This window comes from Callospermophilus lateralis, chromosome 9 (assembly GCF_048772815.1).
Source record: "Callospermophilus lateralis isolate mCalLat2 chromosome 9, mCalLat2.hap1, whole genome shotgun sequence".
NCBI lineage: Eukaryota > Metazoa > Chordata > Mammalia > Rodentia > Sciuridae > Callospermophilus > Callospermophilus lateralis.
In genome coordinates this window covers 103,386,063-103,408,199 of record NC_135313.1, presented here as the reverse complement: position 1 = coordinate 103,408,199, position 22,137 = coordinate 103,386,063, and the positions used below count along the sequence as shown (strand labels likewise).

The 22,137-nt window shown below is 38.6% G+C and overlaps 1 protein-coding gene across 1 annotated transcript; it reads left to right on the top strand.

The window, feature by feature from the left end:
• The first annotated feature begins 7,001 nt into the window (after positions 1–7,001).
• On the top strand, positions 7,002–21,625 carry Ddx18 (DEAD-box helicase 18). Its single transcript, XM_076865625.2, has 14 exons — positions 7,002–7,168; positions 8,469–8,843; positions 10,720–10,842; positions 12,936–13,071; positions 13,414–13,514; positions 13,615–13,814; positions 13,901–14,015; positions 14,939–15,078; positions 15,520–15,681; positions 16,135–16,287; positions 16,622–16,735; positions 18,479–18,535; positions 18,853–19,030; positions 20,060–21,625. The coding sequence occupies exons 1-14, from the start codon at positions 7,084–7,086 to the stop codon at positions 20,200–20,202; spliced, it is 2,082 nt and encodes a 693-aa protein (XP_076721740.2). The 5' UTR covers positions 7,002–7,083; the 3' UTR covers positions 20,203–21,625.
• Positions 21,626–22,137: the final 512 nt, after the last annotated feature.

The following is a 22,137-nucleotide window of genomic DNA, read 5'->3' as shown; positions in this document are numbered from 1 at the left end:
TAGGACAATTCTTTCTGTCCAGGATTGTCCTAGAAGCTATAGGATGCTTAATACTCTGTTCCTCTCCCACTAAATACCTCCAATCATATGTAGGGGGTCAACCAAAAAATTTGTTCCTGCCAATTTCCAACGTTCCTGGTAAGTGGCAATACTGAATTAGCACTTAATCACCCCAAATGCTCTCACTGAACCCCGCTTTTCCTTTGTTACGATAAGTTCACTAGAAACTACTCCAAAGGTTCACAGATTGAAGACATCCAATATTGCATCTGTATTGGACATGTAAAATGTTTATTCTTGTCATTGGTTCCTAAACAATACAGCATATGACAACTATTTATGGTATTTATGTCATATTTGATATTATAAGTAATCTAGAGATGAGTTAAAGTGTACATGAGGATGTGCATAGGTTATTTTCAAATGCTATGCATTTTATCTAAGGGACTTGAGCATGCAGGGATTTTGGCTTAGCCTGGGACAAGTGACACACGGAAAAAAAAAACAAAAAAAAACACTCTTCAATATTGGATCTTAAAGTCTCCCTCATCACCAGTGATGTATGGTTCAGTCTCTCTCCTCTGTGCACTTCTTATGATTTAGATGGAGATATTTATCAAGCCATATAAATCTACCCCAGTCTACTGAATATTTTGGCATCAGATGCAGGCTCAAGGAGCAAACAGACAAGATCGAAGAGGTAGGACAGCAACTTCTAGAGTGACGGCTCAGAGGAGAAAAATACATCCATACTTAGGATACATCCAGGATACCGGGACATCTTTTAAAATTAAGAATAGGTGGATTATAAGTAATTTAAGAGAAGGATATAGCTGGGATATAGCTCAGTTGGAAGACTGCTTGCTTCGCATGCACAAGGTCCTGGGTTCAATCCTCAGCATCACACACACACACAAACCAAAAGCTACTTAAGAGAGAAAGCAAGACAATTAGAATGTTTGGGAAAGATTAAAAAGTCTGTCACGGGTGACATTTGCCTGAGTACAAGGAGGCAAGCGAGAGTTAGACATTACAAGCAGTAACACGGCTCTATCAAGAAGAATTGAGAGGACCTGTTTAAGAAAGGAAGTCTCTTATCACTGTAGAAAGAAAAACATCAAAACAATTTTTAACTAGCATATGATAATATATGAGCTCCTTTGACATAGGATATTTGTTAGAAGAACCTAGAAAGTTAAAGCTAGTAACCACTGGGATGAAGAGAGGACTGGAAATTTTTATTTTACATTGTAAGTATCACAATACTTATGCAATAGTATCTTTTTTCTCGATTTTTAAAATTTGTTCTAATTAGTTTCGTATGAGAGTAGAATGCATTTTGACACACTGTACACAGATGAAGCACAACTTCTCATTCCTCTCACTGTACATGGTGCAGTCACACGGGTAGTGCGGACATACGTGTATATAGGGCGATAATGTCCGTCTCATTCTACTGTCATTCCCATCTACTGTCTCCACCCCTCCCCTCACTTCCCTCTGCAATTTTATCTTGATAGCTTGTTAGTACTTCAGTTTTTGAGAAGGTCTATGGTCAAGGACAGTGATCTCTGTGAGCTTTTAAAGGATTCATTTATCCCACTCTGAGTTCTGTTAAAATAGTATAATTTAATATATTAAATTACAAAAAAAAATACCAATTCTCAAGACTCTAAATAGGGTGCTGAATGGAAAAGATGATGGATGTATTTTTCAAACAATGGTTTAGGGGCACAGAAACCTTAAACCCATTAATGGTTTAATGTCAAACTGCATATTTTCAGGCAATTTTTTTTGGCTGTAAGTTCCTTTACTGACTTAAAAGTGTGACCTAAGTCTGCAGTTTAGCCAATATTTCTCTTTGCTGTGTGTGTGTGTGAATCAATCCCTCATCGAGACTTCAAGAATTTTTTTTCTAGCTGAATAGTTGTAAGAATTGAGAAGCACTCTATTGAAGGAAAAGAGATTGTATCCCTCTTTTTAGAATCTTCATGCTACAAAAGAGAGTAGCTTATTAGAGAAAAGCCCTCTACCTTAGGGAAAATGATGATTTTAAGGATTATGAACCTGTCAGTCTATAAGTTATGAGCTGGAAGCAGCATCTGAAGTTTTGATTAATCTGCTCATTATTCAGTTGACCCTACTTGCTAGCCTTGACGGCAAGGAGAAGGATCTGCAGTGCTAATGTTACTTCAAGTAGAAAAACATGGAATTTGCTTCTCAAATGCAAGATGATGACGTTTTCTAAGTAGTGGTCAATTCTGTGGGAAAGCAAATCAGAAAAAAAGGTACTCTGTGGCTTGAACTTTGTGCTTCCAAGAAGCTTGGTGCTTCCCCTACCTTTTGGAGAATTCCAGGCCAACAGGTCTGATCTATACTTGTGGTTCACGTGTCTCTACCAAACAAAGAAAGCATGCTGATAACTAAGAATTAAAGTAAGACCAAAAGCATATTCATTCTTCCATTCCTTTCCTCTTGAGTACTCACATGCCAGATACCTTACTGCATGCTGGGAAGACAAAGGGGATAAAAATGCAACCAGATTGCAGATTGATCCTGCAATCTGTACACGTGGAAAAATAAGAATTCATACCCCATTTGAATCAAATGTATGATATGTCAAGATCATTGTAATGTTTTGAGCAACTAATAAAAAAAATTTTAAAAACTGCCTTCCCTGTGGCACCAAGCACTCTGAGTCCAAAATGCACATCTCTGTTGATCTCTCTGGCAACTTGAGCCTGCATAAGATTTTCTTTACAAACACAAAAGAGTGAACCAAAGAAAGACCTTAATGATATTAGGCAATATGTATTGATTGAGCTTTTTCTGTTTGACAGGATTGCCCTAAGCACTTGACATGTACTTGAGTCATTTCATTCTTTTAATGACCCTACAAAATAGAAACCGACATTATCCTCACTTTATACCTAAGCCAGCAAAACATTCAAATAACTGCCTCCACATTTGTACAACTCGGTTCCAGCTTATAGGTAATGAGGATGCCAGTTGATTATTCCTTGCTCAAAAACATCAGGTAAACCAAATGGAAAGGTTTTGGAGAATAAAGAGACATTCTTTCATAACCACAGAAATGAGTTCCCCAAGACAAAGGAGGTAAGTATCAACAACACAGATACCTGGACATGCTCTAGGCTAACACAGCTGCGTTCATAGTTCAGGCCTTGCTTTGTCTACACCTGAGCCCTGACTCCAGGAAGTCTCACACTTGTGAATTCAGATAGCTATTTGCAAAAATAAGCTTGCGAAAACGAAGCAAGAAGCAGAAGACTTGTTGAGATTAGACTGAATAAGGAAGGCTTAAAAAAAAAGCAAGAGAAATAAACACATTTTTCTAGTACCTTTTGCTCTATTGCAATGCCTTATCTAAGTAACTCAGAGGAAATTGAACCATTAGAGGGGTTAAAGGACCCAGAATTGTGCCTGAAATTGATGCTATTGGCATCCTTGGAATGGGACAATGAGGAGTGCATGACAGACAGATACACGGAGGTGACAGTGGGGCAGGGTGAACTAGAAGATACAGGTGGATCACAAAAATAACCATCAAGGCTTATGAGAGCTTCTTACATTTGCGTTCTTTGCAGGTATAAGCTTCTGGGGTCTCCACCTGTCCAGGTCTCTAGTCAAGGAGCTAGATGAGGAACGGACAATAAAAATAGGAAAACTAACTTCCCCACCAACAATATTTCATAAGGAGCTAGATGAGGACTAGAAATAATAAGTAGGTAAATTAACCTCCCCACCACAAAAACACGGTTGTCTGTAAAAGGAAGAAAGCCATTCCAACCAACAAAGAAAGGAGCTCCAACTTACCATGGAAGATCAAGAAAGGAAATGACTTTTTATATTTTTATGCCTAAGGAACAAGCACGGAAAAGAGAAAGGAAGAAGAAAGCAAGCAGATCACACTTCATTCCTCCCCTTGAAATATTTGGAGGGTCTTGCCTCCTTTGCAGAAGGATGGAGCTTGCAATTAAAGATGAGATGGACAAGTTCAACAGACCGGATGCTTTAATAATTAAAGATGGCAGAAGTTATGGAGTCAAACTGAAATATTGGTAAAGAATTCCACAGCACAGAGGGTGTAGCGGGATATAAGAGATAAAAGGCAAACACCCAGTGAGCCTCAAGCCATTTACCATAATTGAGATTAAAAAAAACTTTAATATAAAAATAATATCAACATCATCTTAAACTATACCAATTAAAAATTTGAAACTTTTTAAGAAAATTCATAAGCCAAATAATATAATTTGGAAGCCAACTCAATTGTGAATGTCCTATTAACTTAATAAATATTTGATATTAAAAAATTTCCAGTGTAGGAACTTAAAAAGTGCAACACAGATGAGCAATTAATTCTTCTGTAATCAGATGTCCATTGACAGATAAGATCAGCAATAAACAAATAAAAGAAGAAATAGTTTACACTTGGATTTGTGACTGGATCCTTGGCCAGACTTGCCAAGAGCCACCATCAGTATTGCTTTTGAAATATCTCAGTTTGTTTTTTTCCATGGATAGTGATTAAGAAATAACTTGTAAAGGACACATAATTTGCTATATAAAATTATATTTTTAAATGCATCTTTCTATTTTATTTTGCCTTAAAGATGATATTTTAAAGCTGAAGGTACAGGCTATCGTCAAGTTCAGTGTTGACAGGACAAGGCATGAGGATCCCACCTTATAGGACCTAATTCCCCCTTCACTATAATCAGAGTTCTCAGCTCCTTGTTTTGGTGTAATTCTTTTCCTTGTTCAAAACCAAGTATGTGAGCTGGGGATGTGGCTCAAGCGGTAGTGCGCTCGCCTGGCATGCGTGAGGCCCAGGTTCCATCCTCAGCACCACATACAAACAAAGATGTTGTGTCCGCAGAAAACTGAAAAATAAATATTAAAATTCTCTCTCTCTCTCTCTCTCTCTCTCTCTCTCTAAAAAAAAAAAAAAAAAGAGCAGATTGAAAAAAAAAAAACCTAAGTATGTGATTCCTATTTCATTGCTTTCTCCCAAATTTGGGGAACATGTGAGAATATGTAATATTTTTTTCTGGAATCAAAAAGCTTAATGTTCCTGATAGAGACTATTTTCCTGTATCCTTTCCACACCTCATGCCCAGAAGAAAAGACTTTATAGTCTGCACCCCTCTCCATATCTACTTTGTAAGGCTTATGTTCAATACCTCAAGGTTCCTCAGAGACACTCCATGAATCTTTCCAACAGTGCCTCTGCCTGTCCCAAACTAGATCATGCCCCTAGACCCTCCTGTTTGTGAATACAAGTCAGAGACTCTGTCAAACAGGATTGTTTCTCTTCATCTTTACATAAACTCAAGCAAAGTAATTTGGGGGAATTTGCAATGGGTCATTCTCAGACATAAGCTGGAGAGTCAAACTAATTATGCATGAATTTCATTTGCTTTATGTCATGTTCAACTAAGATACATGAAGATTCTCCTTTTGGCTTTTGATAAGCCTCTAGTCTTTACAAGTATCCTAGTTTCGGATAAACAGAAAAGAGTCTAAGACATTCCTTTGTTCTTCCTTCACTTAATTCCCACATACAATTGGTCATCCAGTTAAGTTCATTATTTTTTGGAAAATGTATCTAAACTCTGTTTTTTCTAGTCCTGTGACCTTCCTAATATTCCCAATGAATCGTTGCAAAACCCACCTATTTCTCACTAGGAAATCAAGTCATGTGAAGGAAGCAATGTCTTACTTGTGCGTGGTTATTGGGCACTTTTTAAGTTCCTACACAGTGTAGAGTGGTAAACCTTATAAAAACAGCATTTTAAAGTTCGTAGAAAATTACTCAACAGTCCTAAAGCAGTGATTGGAGAGGATGAGTCAGTGATTTCTGACTCACAATTTTAAGGTGTTGGGAAAACAAATTGATTCCTCTTGGAGCACTTTTTATTTGATGAAAAGAAACTACACAATCTGCTTTTTATTTTACAAACACTTGTCTTTAAACTTAAGGATTGGGGGTGGAAATTGAAAGAACCAGTGGATAAGGCATTGTCTGTTAAATTTAATATTTTTAATAGGGTGGCAAAAAATAGAATATTGAGGTCCAAGAAAGATTTTAAGAATGTCAAAGTGGTAGAAACTTTATTTTTTATTTATTTAATTTATTTGTTTTGATACTAGTAATTGAACCCAGGAGCACCTCACCATTAAGCCACATTTCCAGCCCATTTTTATTTTTTATTTTGAGACAGGGTAAATTGCTTAGGGCTTCGCAGTGTTGCTAAGGCTGCTTTTGAATTTGCGATGCTCCTGCCTTAGCCTCCCAAGTCACTGGGATTACAGGCGTGTGCCACGAAGTCTGGCTTCCTTCTTCTGTCTAAGGCTAGCTCGGTGCCTATGCATACATAACAGGCATTGGCATTACTTGCATGAAGACACCATCCCTGGCCCCATTCCCAGACCAGAATGTTGCTCCTTTTTTGTGCTTCCCTTGTCATGGGTCATAATGTCCATCATAGTTCTTATTTTTCGTCTCCATGGAAGTTCCGTAAGCTCCACTATTTTACCTCCACATCTACCACAAACTCTTAGCACAAATATGCTAAAATAAGAATAGCTAGACAGTGAATAACTGTAGGGTAACTGCAGTCCTAGGAAAGAGATCCCTGTGATAGGAAGTCTAAGTAAGAAGTTTTTATTAAAGAGTTAAACACATGCTGAACATGAGGGCAACAGGATTTTTATAGGCACGTGATTAATGGTGCCCTACCCTGGACCTTGTTTGTACATGCAGGGGAAACAAACTAAAGAAGCTCTCAAATCTTGGTCATGTGCCCCCAGATCTGGGACAAGGCGAGACCTCCGTCTCCCCAGGGGGCGCTGTACAGAATCGCCCACGGTACCGCGGTGCAAGCACTAGGACTCATTTCCGCCCGGGAAGCATTTCCGCCCTGCCGGGCTCGAGCGTTCCGTGACGTATTTCCAGTTAGCTGAGCTGAGCACTAGTGGCCTGAAAGGAAGTTACGTCCACTCTGAGGACGGAAAACCAGTGCAGTGGCAGCGAGGTGAAGGCGTTTCTCCGGCATCATGTCTCACCTGCCGATGAAACTTCTGCGCAAGAAGATCGAGAAGCGGAACCTCAAATTGCGGCAGAGAAACCTAAAGTTACAAAGTGAGCTGAGTGGTGGCGGAGGAGGGCCCCATGCGGGTGGGAAGTCCCGGCGGCTCCTAGATGCGCCGCAGTTTCCCGGGGCACGTGGGATCGCGGTTCGCTAGCAGGCAACCTGGGGCAGCACCCTATCGGGCCCGCGCCACTCTCCACCAGCCGGGTGGCCCAGGACCGCCTCTGACCCTTCTGAGCATCAGTTCCTCCCTTCAGAGTTAGAAGAGGAGGCCGCTGGGTTGACTTCTCGGGTTCCAGCAGGGCTTGCAACTAAACCTGCCTTTTGCACTTCACTTTAACCCATTTTGACTCTCAGCAGCTTCAGACTCCACTTCGTCCCCCTTCTCTCCCATTCCAGTCAGACACGTGAACTTTCTACGCACCTTTTCCATCTTCTATTTAATTTCTGTAATCTATTTAATTTTAGATTTTGCTCTCTTAGTAGAACTTTCCTGATACCATCACCAACCTGCTGGCTCTTCACTCCTTATTATCAGCTCAGAAAGTGTCTTCTGCACACGTGAAAATTCGCCTCTCCTGCCACTTATTATTGTCGCTCCCAACTTGAGGCTCAAAGAGTTTCTATATATGTGTGTACTGCCCTATGACTTAATTAGGATTTGAAGTTTATATTCCTGACAGTGGGCCACAGATAATGAAGTCATTGCGTTATCCATTTGGATTCCATATTAGGTATAACTTCCCCGCTATACACACACATCAGGGGAAATATTGGAGGCCTATTGTGTCACCCCAAGTGGTTTTCAATAGACATTGATTGATTGAAAGAAATTCTGGAGTGAGCAGTATTGAGCAGGGAAATTTTTGTAAACACATCCTTGGGTATTTGTACATAATATATATTGGGACAAATAGTGATTTCATTAACTGAAATTTCAATTTACTAAAGTCTAGGAGAGTTAGTGTTGAGTGTTGTAAAATTATGAGACATGGTACTTCTGTGAATAATATAATGCCTTTTTCAGTGTAACAATTAGTTATATTTGTCAGATACTTTAAATGTATATTTTGTAACTGCCATTGTCTGTGCCCATCATATTTAACCTCCTTGAAGTTTTCCTTTCCCAACTCCTTAAAGAGGGGTCTTTTGAAATTAAGAAATCATTGTAACTTTCTGTTTTCCAGCAGAATGTCTACTTTTCCTATAGTAGAACACCAACTTTATGTTCATTTTAACAATGAACATATAAGAAGTACCTAAATAATTTGAGTCTCGGAAACCTTGGAATTTTTTATGTGAAAATGTTTACGCATAAGCCCCCCTTCCTTCTGTTCTGTTTTTAAACAGGGGCCTCAGATGTGAACCTATCAGAAACTCAAAATGGTGATGTACCTGAAGAAACAATGAAAGTCAGAAAAGTTAAAAAATCCCTGAAGCGTTCTATAACTGTGGGCTTGTCAGAAGTGCAAAATGTAGATATGTCTGAAGAAAACGTGGAAAATATAAAAGTTAAAAAATCCCTGAAGCGTTCTGTGAATGTGGGCCTGTCAGAAGCACAAAATGGAGATAAGTCTGAAGAAATAGTGGAAAATATAAATGTTAAAGAATCCCCCCAGTCTACCATATTAACCAATGGAGAAGCAAAAACACAGTCTCCCAGTTCAGAAACAAAAAAGAAAAAGAAGAAGAAAAAGAGAAAAATGGCAAATGATGCTGGGCCTGGTAGGTACTTTGTTCTTTGAACTTCAGCCATCTTATTTAAATCGTTTCTCATAGTCATCCCACCTTCCTTCTGTTGTTGCTATTGTGTGTATGTGACATGTAAGAATTCCCCTGTGCTCCTCAGCATATCAGAGACTAGCTTTGTAGCTGAAGGAAACATTATAATACTAGAGATATGTTTTAACTTTCATCAAAATATTCAGCAGTGTGTCATGTTACATTCCTTAACCTTGAAGAAAGCCGCATACCTAGATAAGAACTTATTTAGAATTATAGGAATGTGCTTTTTGTGGGGGTTTTTTTGTTTGTTTGGTTGGTTGGTTGGTTTGGGGCGGTTGTCTGAACTTTTTGTGATAAATAGAATATACTATGGTATATAGTATTTTAGGTTTGCCTATTTCCAAACAGAATTGTAGAGTTATTAAAACTAAAGAAATCTGGGCTTGTGGTAAGGTCTCTCTCCCCTGGCCTTATCTGGCTTTCCACCAATTTTTTAAGTAAAACTACTAGATCTCCACATTGCCCATTTGTTTACATTGCTTTTATTGCAACAGAGACCATATGGCCTGCAAAGCCCAAAATATCTATTAGCCCTTTATAGAAAGTTTGCCAGCCCTAGAGTTAGAAAATCATGAGTGTATTTTGTCTGAAGATAAGGTTTCTTTTAGAAAGGAGCAAAAGAACTTTCCTAAAGTATGACTGTTTTCTTGTTGTCTACAAACTAATAAATTTCTGGATGACGAGAAATTGCTTAATAAATAGGGAAAACTGAAGATTAGGAATTAGTTTTTATGTAAAGTGATTGCAGTCCTAATGTAAAATTATTAGTGGCTTCAAGAGTCTTCTGAATATGCTCAAGGAAGTAACATTTCTAATCTAAATCATATTATTGGAATTTTTAACCTATGGGTAAACTTTAAAGAACCGTTCTGCAGAAAACATAGAGAGCAGCTGGTGATGTCCATGACTTTTGACCTTTGCTTACAGAGTTGACCAGTTCCCAGAAGAATTTCAGTAAGGGACAGGGAAAGAGGCCAGTGCTGGGCTACAGAGCCCAGAGTTTTGCGTTACGTCTTTTCTGTTCAAACTAGCATCAATGGGTGCCATAAATTTCTGTTAAAAGCCCAACATCGTAATAAACCCAGTTGAGCCAGAAGGGATGTTTTAAGAGAGTTATGGGAAGTATGACTGGAAACCCATTTTGGGACCATGTTATGCAAGTTGTGAATGTAAAGCCTCCTTCACCTTTTGAAACCTAGCATCAGTCTAGTTCTTACCCAGTTAAGTAAATCATTGCCTTTGCTTTATAGTCTATCTCTAGGAAAATGATATCTTCTGTTTTTTCTGTTCATCTTTCAAATTAAAGTGGCTATTACAGAAAATGAATGGTAAATGGCATGAGGGGCATATAAGCGCTTATAAGGAGTTTTTAGAAATTACATTCACCTCATATGCTCTTTTATTACCCAGTGAGGTGTGTGAAAATTGTAACTGGTATCTTTATATTATTTAAGTCAACTCATAAGAAGTTTTTAAATGATATGCTATAGTACATTTAGAAGCCTAAAATAGGGGGTTGGTGTAGCTCAGTGGTAGAGTGCTTTCCCAGCATGTGTGAGGAATTGGGTTCAGTACTAAGCAACACATAAAAATAAATAAAAATTTAAAAAGAAGCCTAAAATTATAGTTTCATTGGAAAATCTTATGTACCCTGAATTTTTAAATGACATTTCTTTTTATGAAAAGGAGATATTCTGACAATATCAAATATGTTAGGCTTTGGAAAATAAACCTCTTTGCATCACAAGTCTTTTGTTTATCTCACTTGATATTTTTGTTTTAAGAAAAAAAATTGTTTTCTCTTTTAAAACCAAAGATACAAAAAAAGTAAAAATTGAAGAAGGCTCTGAAGCTCCTGAAGAAACAGAAAACAGTGTGGAAAAGTCAGCTGGTGAGGAAGAGGACAGTGAAGTACCCAACCTTCCCCTGGGACTAACAGGTAATTTGCAGGAAATTTTCCAGATACACCTTCTCAAAAATATGTGTCTGGCCAGACATGGTAGTGCACACCTAGAGGCTGAGGCAGAAGAAGCACAAGTTCAAGGCCAGTCTCAGCAGTTTAGCAAAGGCTCTAAGCAACTTAACAAGACTCTATCTAAAATAATAAATAAAAAGGGGCTGAGGATGTGACTTAGTTGTAATGAGCCCCTGAGTTCAAACCCTGGTACCAAAAAAAAAAAAAAAAAGGTAGGTTATGAGATTGAAGGTTCAGTTGTGACTTTTAGTTTACCTGGAAAAAAGTAACTGAGAAATTCTGTATGTATCTTTCTGCTGCAGTTTTTCCTCTTCATCTTCTGCCTCATAGTGCCATAGTACTTTTGTTCCTTCCTTTGTTCTTTTCTCTGTTCCTAACATATTTTTGTACATGTGCAGCTTCTGGGATCCTATGTTTTGTTGATTTATCCTTTTATAAGGCTCTGTCCTTGTTGCAGTAGGGAAATCATGGCCTAGAAATTGACACCAGAGGTTTAGGCTCAGTTACTAGTAAGGAGGGAAAGATAAAATTGACTTTATTGAGGAGCAGACTTGCCAAGTTAATCTCCTTTGACTTTTATTCTTTTATAAAGTCAAGAATTTAGGTTAGAATTCACAGCTCTTAACCAGAATTATCTAAAAAGTACATGAGCTATTTTTGGCTGGGGCTTTTTTATTAAGAGGTTAAGATCCACCCCTAGACATGCTTGATCAGTTATAACGGTTGGCTGGTGGTGTAGCTCAGTGGTAGATTACTTCCTAGCATGTACAAAGTCCTGAGTTCAGTCTCTGGCACATTAAAAAAAAAGGATGTGCTAGTTATGGCAGTTTTTCAACAAGAAATAGGTAGAGTTCTCAACCCTATCAAATGGAGTTACTAAAGCTATCCTGGTTTGCCCAGAAATTTCCCAGATTTAGCACTGAAAGTTCTGTATCACAGGAAATCTCCTGTCCCAGGTATACCAGGAAGAGTAGTCACCCTGTTCCTAGGAGATGTTCTTGGTTGTCAGATCTAGGAGAAGTCTGTGTAGAGGGTAGAAGTCAGGAATGCTGTGTAACTTTATAATATATAGGCTAGCCTCCCACACCAAAGAGTTATTCTGTTTGAGGATGTGGCTCAGTGATTTAGCACCGACCTAGTATGAATGAGGCCCTGGATTCAGTCCTCAGCACTGAAAAGAAAGAGAATTATACAATACATAATGTCAGTTCAGCTGTTCCTTAGATGGGACTGTATCCCAATGAACTTACTTTAGGTTGAAATTCTAAATCAAAAATGCATTTAATATACCTAACATCATCACTTCACCCACATTACACATGCTCTGAACTCTTCACGTTATTAGTTCAGGTGTTACTTAGATAAAACTGTATCGTATCCCAGTAAACTTACTTTAAGTTGAAAACGTAAATCAAATATACATGTAATACACTTAACTTTATCACTTAGCCTACATTAAACATGCTCTGAACTCTTCTTACAAACCCTGTCTTGTAATTTATCTCACGTAATTTTGAAATACCTGAGAGTGAAAACTAGAATAGCTGTAAAGATGTGCTTTTACATTGTTATAAAGGTGAGTCATCTGTCATAAGTTAGGGATCATCAGAAGTGCCAAGGCTGAGAATCCCTGATTTACACTTGCGCAAGGCAGAGTGGGGAACTCCCCAGCATGTGTCTGATGCCACCCCTGCTAAGAACCACCACGCCACTTGATATGTGGGGTCATTCTAAATCAGACTTCTTAAATATTTCATTTCTTTCTGGACTCTCACCCTCACCACTATCTTGGCATTTCCATTTCATGTAAGTACCGTAATTCTTCCTCTCTGCCCCTTACTACAGTGTGGAATTAAATTTTAAAGCACACAGCCATCATCAGTAGAGAAAATTAAAAATATATTTAGGACTTTTTTTTTGTATTATCACATAGGAATGATTGAAGTTGAATTATTTTTTTCTATAAAAATATCTAAATAAAACTTTAGGCAACTATAAATGACAATATTAACTTTTAAAGAAATAAGTTTGCTAATGATAAATTGTCTTCTGCTTAGGAGCTTTTGAGGATACTTCATTTGCTTCTCTAACTAATCTTGTTAATGAAAACACTCTAAAGGCAATAAAAGAAATGGGCTTCACGAACATGACTGAAATTCAACATAAAAGTATTAGGCCACTTCTGGAAGGCAGGTATGATAACATTGATGCTTGGACATTAGTGTCTATTTTTAGGACTGTAAGATTGTAAATATGTTTTGTTGATTTTGATATATCCAACTTGTACTGAAACCTTTAAGTTATTTGCTAATTATTTGAAGAAAGATATTTATTTCTGTTCTATAACAATTCGTATTTCTGAGCTAAGTATATAACCAAGATGGTTGATTCACCAATAGGGAAGGCAGGAACTGGGTCTGTCTTCATGGTTGAGCTTAGTACCTAAAATGTGTGCTTAGTATGTGTTGGGTATTCAGTGAATATTTTTTTAATGAGTAGATTGAATATCTTCCTCTTTTCCTTTTTAATATTTAGGGATCTTTTAGCAGCAGCAAAAACGGGCAGTGGTAAAACCCTCGCGTTTCTCATCCCTGTGATTGAACTCATTGTTAAGTTAAAGTTCATGCCCAGGAATGGTAAGCTTTTGATCAGTTTCTGGCATTATTGCACTAAAAGTTTGCTATGGGTTTTAGAGACTCGTGGTGACTTCAAAGTCTTGCTTTTTTTGCTTTTTAGGAACAGGAGCTCTCATACTCTCACCTACTAGAGAACTGGCCATGCAGACTTTTGGTGTTCTTAAGGAGCTAATGACTCACCACGTTCACACATATGGGTTGATCATGGGTGGCAGTAACAGATCTGCTGAAGCACAGAAACTTGCTAATGGGATCAACATCATTGTGGCAACACCAGGCCGGCTCCTGGACCACATGCAGGTAGAGCACTGTTACGTAGTGCCTCTTATTATCTTGTATGAAACATACATTTGACAACTGACAGTTTTTCTTTTCCTTTTTATTAGAATACCCCAGGGTTTATGTATAAAAACCTACAGTGTCTGGTTATTGATGAGGCCGATCGTATCTTGGATGTTGGATTTGAAGAAGAATTAAAGCAAATTATTAAACTTCTGCCAAGTAAGTTGGTTGCATCTACATGTGACTTGCATAATAGCAATCAAAGATTAATTAATTAATACAATAATTAATAATTAATTGATGCAATAATTTTCCTATGGGAGCAACCATTGCTGAACAACCATATTGTATTAATATCAGAATTTTATTGTGGTTGTATGATGTACTTGTGCCAATCATTCTTAGAGGTAATTTGGAATGCATGCATCAAGCTTTGTTTTTGTTGTTGTTGTTTAGTTGTTGATGAACCTTTATTTTATTCATTTATTTATATGTGGTGCTGAGAATTGAACCCAGTGCCTCACACATGCTAGGCAAGTGTTCTACCACCGAGCCATAACCCCAGCCCCATGCATCAAGCCTATTACTGATTCATATAGTAGTTTTGCTGTTTCAGAAGTTATAAGGCAAATTATACAATGTCAACATAAGTCTCATACCCTCCCCTACCATCTTATGTCTTCTTACTTTGTCTGATGTCTCCCAGGTAACCATAGTCTTGTTGCCTTCTGTATTATATTTGATGTGTACTTACTTTGGTTGTAGTCTTGCAACATCTTATGTAAACTGTTTATATCCATAATACGACCATGATCCCATTTATTATATGATTTATGTGTTAATAAATCATATAAAGCATCGTCAAAATATGCTCTTGGCATAATAAGCAGTACCTATTTAAAATCCATAATGTTTTATACTCTTGCCATGTTTATTCTTGGAAACTCACTGTAATCAAAATGATGAACATATCTTTCACTCTCAAGTTTCCTTATGCCTCTTTGTAAGATGCCTTATGCCTTATGACTCTGTCCCTTTCCTCCTCATACATGTAACTTCTCACAGTGGTGACTGACAGTTTTATGAAGCAATTACAGAGATGCCCTGAAAGACTTGAGTTATCTCGCATGTGTCTATTTCAGCACGCAGACAGACAATGCTCTTTTCTGCCACACAAACGCGAAAAGTGGAAGACCTGGCAAGGATTTCTTTGAAAAAGGAACCATTGTATGTTGGTGTTGATGATGATAAAGCTAATGCAACAGTGGATGGTCTTGAGCAGGTACTTTTTTAAATAAATAACCTAATACTTCAAGGATCTTATTTGGTATTTCCTTGTATGTAGGATGTAGAAAAGCATCCAGAAAGCAAATGAATTAATGAGCTTTTAATTTAAATATAGTGATATTGTGTATTTGACCCTTCTGGTATACAATACCCTGAACTCTTAATAAGGAAATACTGACTCTGGGATGTATAGCTGTAAAGATGGAAAAGCGGTGACGTGAAAGTGGAAACTTTAAGATTGAGATTTTTGTGAATAAAATATTCCTTGTAATTAGATGAGGCTTAAAAACCTTTGCTTTGGTTGGTTTTGTTTTAAAATGCTGTCAGAAAGGCTAGGCAGCATATATGCTTTTTTCTCAGTGCTCACAATCAGTATTGGCTCATGATGCTGGAAGTTCACTTGGTTAATTTGTATCTTTATCTGAACCTCTTGTAGGGATATGTTGTTTGTCCCTCTGAAAAGAGATTCCTTCTGCTCTTTACCTTCCTAAAGAAGAACCGAAAAAAGAAACTCATGGTCTTCTTTTCGTCTTGTAAATCTGTAAAATACCACTATGAGTTGCTGAACTACATCGATTTACCTGTCTTGGCCATTCATGTAAGTGACTGTGATGGGCTTATTGAAAATTGATTAGACTTACTGAGGATGTAGCTTAGTTATAGAACACTTGCCTAGGGTGTGGGAGCCCTTGGGTTCCATCTGTAGCCCTGGAAAGGGGCAAAAAAAAAAGAATAGGTTACACTTAGGAAGTTCTGTAGATTATGGGATTGGATGTATTGCTCTCTCCTTGAAACATAGTTATAAGTAGTTGAATCATTCATAGTGATTGGTACTGTGTGGAGGGAGCTCTGCTGGTGTGGAAGGGCATGGGCTGCAAAGGAGTGAAGGACACGATCCTCCTCCTGTTGGGGAAATAGAACACAGTCCAGGGATGGCACTTGAAATAAAATAGAATGGCACCTCCAGTTTAGGGTTGCTGCATTTATGCTTCCCAGCAGCAACTCAGAATTCCAGCTCTGATGAATGTTTTTTGGTTTTTATCCATTCCAGGGAAAGCAGAAGCAAAATAAGCGTACCACCACATTCTTCCAGTTCTGCAATGCAGATTCAGGGATATTGTTGTGTACAGATGTGGCAGCAAGAGGGTTGGATATTCCTGAAGTTGACTGGATTGTTCAGTATGACCCTCCAGATGACCCCAAGGTAACTGAGTCTTTGGGATATCTTCAGAATGGCTCTATGAGGAGTACATTTATTCTCCATGTTCCCAAGAAGCACCTGATTCATATTTATAAGGGTTAGCCCTACTGTACTGACACTGCAATACTTCTCTAGTATTAATAAATGGTTAGGGCTTTGTGGGTCCCAAAGAGAATTTGAGAGGCATTTGTGGTCATAAATTAGGAACAGTAGATCCTTGGAGTAATGTTAAGAACAGAAGACCTAAAGGAAGTATCATAATTGAAAAATGTGGCCATGTGGTAACAGACACATGTGGAAGTCAGTGCCTTAACACAGCTTTTTTTCTCTACCCAAGGAATATATTCATCGTGTGGGTAGAACAGCCAGAGGGCTGAATGGAAGAGGGCATGCCTTGCTCATTTTGCGCCCAGAAGAATTGGGTTTCCTCCGTTATTTGAAGCAATCCAAGGTAAAGATCTTTGGTTAGGATAAAAAAATTTTATGGGGTGGTGTGGGATGGATCTTAAATTGGGAACAGAGTCCTCTTGGTGGGGATTGTTAGCAAGTACTAATATTTACATGCTTCCGACCCAGGAATTACAGACAGAAGGATCGACCACATGTTTCAGCCCTCTAACTGTTCAGCTATGCCTTTTATGTCTGTTTCTCCTCTGCCATTCCCTGAAGCCCTATTTAAAACTCTTCCACCACTGTAGGCTCCCTCGCACCTGGTCATCGCTCTCCTGCCTCCCTCCCTCTTGCAGTCTTCTCTACACCCCCTCATCTTGGTGTCTTTCCTTCTGGCCTCCTGTGAGGTAATAGAGATCCTCAGTCACTCCTACCTCTGCTGCCTCCTGCTTTCTGCCCCTTGTTCTCACCTCCTGGTCTTCGGTCTCCCTCATAGTTAGCACTTTACCACCAGAAGTCTCTCACTGTAAAGTATAATCTTAGCCCTCAACCCATTCTCTTATAACTGCCTCCAGGTGACTATTGCCTGTGGCCTTTCCTCCGTTTGCCTTATCTAGCCTCGTTCCATTCTACCAGAACAGAATCCATCAAAACCTTAAGTGGTAGTTGGGCGCAGTGGCACACACCTGTAATTCCAGCAACTTAGGAGGCTAAGGCAGGAAGAATTCACGTTCAGAGCCAGCTTCAGCAACTTAAAAGAACCTAGGCAACTCAGCAAGACCATGTCTCTAATAAAATATAAAAAGGGGTTGGGGATGTTGCTTAAATTAGTAGTTAGTGTCCCTGGGTTTAAACCCTTATACAGAAAAAAAAAAAACCTTTAAGTGGATTGTTTCTAGATGTTGTGGATGCATGTCAGATCTTCTCTTCCATGACATCTGTCTCCTTGTCAGCCTGCCTGGCACAGTTTTGCCTGGTGACTTTCCTCCCCACTGAAACTTGGTGTAGTTTCATGAAATTGCCCTGTAGCGTTTGTACACTTTCTCTAGAAGCTCTTCTCCTGGTTTTCTGGAATGCTGTGGTTTCAGTTACTGCTGTCTTTTATGGGAAGCTTTCTGGTTTCCTGCCCTCTGTGTTCCCACAGTACAAGTGTTCATTTATCTGTCTCCTCCACAGGACTGCAAAGCAAGCTCTCTGAGGTCAGAGTGTAGAACTTGGGCACCTGTTTCCCCTCAGTACCTAGCACAGGTCTTGTGCTTTTTATTTGCTTATGATAAATGATAACAAATCCCTCTTGTGGAAGTATGTCGTCATTATGACCTCTGGTGTCACCGGGTCACAGAGCAAGATAGTATTAGAGCCCCTCTTCTTACATAGAAAGAAAGGGCTGATGGTCCTGCTAACTTAAAATTTCAGACCCTTCCAATAATCAGGATGATAGAGATCCCTAGAGAAAAGAGCTTACTAGCTCATTATCTCCGTTCAACTCCTCACCTTCTCGATCTTTTAGGAAGAAAGAAATGAAGGCTCCTAGCATGGTTCGTGGAAACTCAGCACTGAGTAAATGTGGAACTTTCCATTGACATGGAAAGACTGGAGAAAACAGATTTTGCTACCTGTCCTGAGGGAATTCCACAGGGCATCCTTCTGTGTCTTCAGCTTATTAGCTACATTGAACCATGGCTGTCTGGTTCTATCACTTTCCTCACTGTTTATGGAACACTTTACACTTTCTTCATTCATCCAGAAATGTGAATATCGATCATTCTGGCTTAATAATTTTTGTACTTCTGTTGTTTTCTAGGTTCCATTAAACGAATTTGACTTTTCCTGGTCCAAAATTTCTGACATTCAATCTCAGGTATGCATCTCCTCCTCCCTTGTATTTCTGAGTAAACAGAAACCTTTTTTGTGTTGTCTCTGTGCTCTGAGGCTGCCCTTTTGTAAGATGGGCCCTGTTGTTAAGGTTTCCTGCTGTCCAGTTTCCCACTGCTATGCTCTTGCTCCTCTCAGTCCACCCCTGAGAGAATTGTTCTTCCCACAGTAAGAATTTACATGTAATCCAAAACCCGGAGCAATGGTATTAGAACAAGTATCTTCTGAAGATGACTTTGTTCTAATAGTTGAGAACTGCTTTTTTTTTTTTTAATTTATTAAAACCAGTGTTTTCTATTTCAGCTTGAAAAATTGATTGAAAAGAACTACTTTCTTCATAAGTCAGCCCAGGAAGCATACAAGTCCTACATTCGAGCATATGATTCTCATTCTCTGAAACAGATCTTTGATGTTAATAACTTAAATTTGCCTCAGGTTGCTTTGTCGTTTGGTTTCAAGGTGCCTCCTTTTGTTGATCTGAGTATCCTTTTTTTTAAATTAAGTCATCCTAGAACTAAGGGGTAAAAACTTTACTAAGGGACATTGGACTCCACAGGGTTAGTAGGTGCTCTGGCAACTGCCCCGAGGCTTGGGTGTTTGTCCTGGTCAGCATCCGCTTCTCTGTACTAGCAAAAGAGTGTAAAAGTACCGTGTATTGAACAGGGGTTAGCCATCAGGATGGGGGTCACGGGAACAAGGCAACTAGTGACTTAAGTGTTAGTAAGATAAAGGACTTTGAGTGACAGTGAGAGGTAGAAGTGGTTGTGCATTCCAGGAAGAAGCGCAGAGGTAGAAGAGCAGACATTAGGTGGTTGTCCAGGTCAAAGTTTTAATACTGTTAGAGCCATTGAATGGTCTTAAACAAGGATGAGGCAAATTTGTAAAAGAAAAAAAAAAGTGTTGTTCAGAATAAAACACAAAGGGAATAAGACCTCCAATTGATATTGCTGCATTTTATGACATGTGCTTTGTCCTCGCATTTCCATCAAAGAAACCAAGCCAGCTAAGGCAAGGCTTATTCTTTACTGTTAAGGCCGTAGTTCCTGGGGGACTAGATAGAAGACCCAGTTGGGTGGCTGTCCCCATTGTAGACACTGGGTAAATGTCTGCCTTAATGAGTACGTGCTGAATTGGGACAGGAAAAGCAGCTTCCTCACCTGGCCACACATTCCTGAATCAGCTTTGAACAGGAGTGAAAGTCATTTTGTTGTGATACAGGTTACTTTTTAGTATGTTCCTTTTGTCCTCATAACTCCGTATCTCTTCTTGTTTTGAATTTCGTTGTGGGAAGTCATTAACTGTTACATTTTGTTTTAAAAATCATATCTGCTAATTTTAGTCCACAGGTACTTTGGTGACACCTAGTTTTCTGCAGATTTGTCCCAGAGGCTCATGTCCATGTTTTCATTGTTGGGGGGTGATATAGTGCATGCTGGGTTTTCTCTCTGTAGGTGTTAGATTGCAGTTCATCACCTTTGTTGCTTGATTTCCTTAACATTTTCATCTGTAGATGTGAACAGCAGTGAGGGCAAGCGTAAAAAGAGAGGTGGTGGTGGTGGATTTGGCTACCAGAAAACCAAGAAAGTTGAGAAGTCCAAAATCTTCAAACATATTAGCAAGAAATCATCGGACAGCCGGCAGTTCTCTCACTAAAATAACTTCTTTTCATCTTGAGTAACTGTGCCCTGAAATTTTTTTTTTCTCTTCCAAAAGGAATTTTTGTAGCCTTAGATTCTTTTTGATCTCTACTGTGATGAAATTATATTTTGATTTTAAATACTATACCAAAAACATCAAATTATGTCATTGTTTTAATATTCTTGTACTTTATGGTATGTAAAGATTTTATGGTATGATTGCTATAATAACTTGCTATAGAGAGGGATGTTAATACACTGGACAGGTGGTGAATGTGGAAAATAGTCTTGGTTTATTTTTTAGTTTTGCATCTGAAAATGTTGGTGTATTTTTATCTAAAGAAACACTTTAGGTAAAAAAAATCACTTTTATATATTCCCAGTTTTAAAATGATGAGCCTTTCTCCAGTTGTTTGTTTTTTAAAGAGTAAGAAATAAAGGTTATTTACCATTGTTACTTGAATAGAGTGTCCCTAAGCAATCTTCGCATTATGGAGGGAGGGAGAGGATTGAAATTGTTGAACCTCACAGTAATAGAAATGTAATATTTTTTTTCTTTCATTTGGTAACTTAGCTAAGACCTTTTTTAAGAATAAAGAATGGTGAGTCTCACTTCAATTTATTGTAAGGTGATTTAGAATTTAATAAGCACTTCCAGCTCTTCAGAGTACTTAGAAGACAAGGCCAACTATCAGTAGACTCAAAACCAAGTCATGAGACAGTGCCCAGTGTACATTAATGTTAGTTTCTTTGTGAGGAAAAAATCTCCAGATCCATGAAAGATACATTTGTACTGAAAACTGAACATGAACCAAGGTCAGAAAAAATAGCAATCAGCTATTTAATCAGTTGGGATTTTTGTCACAGGAGCCCTTCATTTCTGGTGTTCTGTGTAGTACATAACTACAAAGTAGTTCTATTTTATAGCAATTCAAAACCAAAGTTGCTAGCAGCATTTTGCTGTTGTGCCAGTTAATATTCATAGTGTCATTAATGTAATTATACAGAGAATATCAAGTGGAGAAGAAACAGTTGGATCAACGTTGCAGTAGGAAAGGAAAGAACTATGTTCCACCTCTAGGCTTGGCTGCTGTCTCTTGAGTTTCGGACCTTGACTGCTGAGTGCCTGCCTTGGCTTCTTAGATTCCTAACTCCTGCCATTTAATAACTGTTTCACTCCTCAGTGCTATTTGTTTATTCATTTCAGAAATAATTATGTTTAAAAAATATATACAAAAGCAAAGGGAAGAATATTTAATCAGTGGTCAGAAGTAATAATGTTGATATTTTGGCATGTAACATTCCAGGTTTTGTATGTGTTTATACATTTTAATTTTTTATCAAAAATGAGGTCATCCTCTACCTACTACTTGTAACCAGCTTGTTTCATAATGTGTTGTTTTCCTGTGTCATTAAATAATTCCCCCCTATTCTTGTAATTCATTTGTGGCAGTGCTTTGTTAATCCTTGCTTGGTCCACCAGGATTTGGGTTCTTGGATTCCTGCTTGTCCCAGTCAGAGTCTCTTGACTCAGTGTCTAGTGCCCCTATTTGTCTTGCCTTTGTTAACCCCTAGTGTGAGTCAGCCTCCAAAGATTTTGTGAGAGAAGTAAACCTGTATTAACAGGGTTTGGTCCTACTATATAACTTGGTTTTAGCCATTTCAGAGTCCTACTTAGTATAAATGCTATTCTGGTGGCAGGATGATCCAGGCTAGGGACATTTAGACAACCAGACTTGAGCAGCCTGGCCAGGATGCAGATGTGAGGGAGTCTGTTGCCAGATCATGCAAGGCCAGAGCAACAGCATCCTCAGGGCTCATTAGCACAAGAAGTGTTTCTCAGGCTCTCAAGAGCACACCTGACAAATAGCATTAAGTGATGTCATGAAGGTTAGAAGGCAGCATGGGCAGGAAGCCAACTAGATCACTACATGTAATTAGAAGCCTTGGG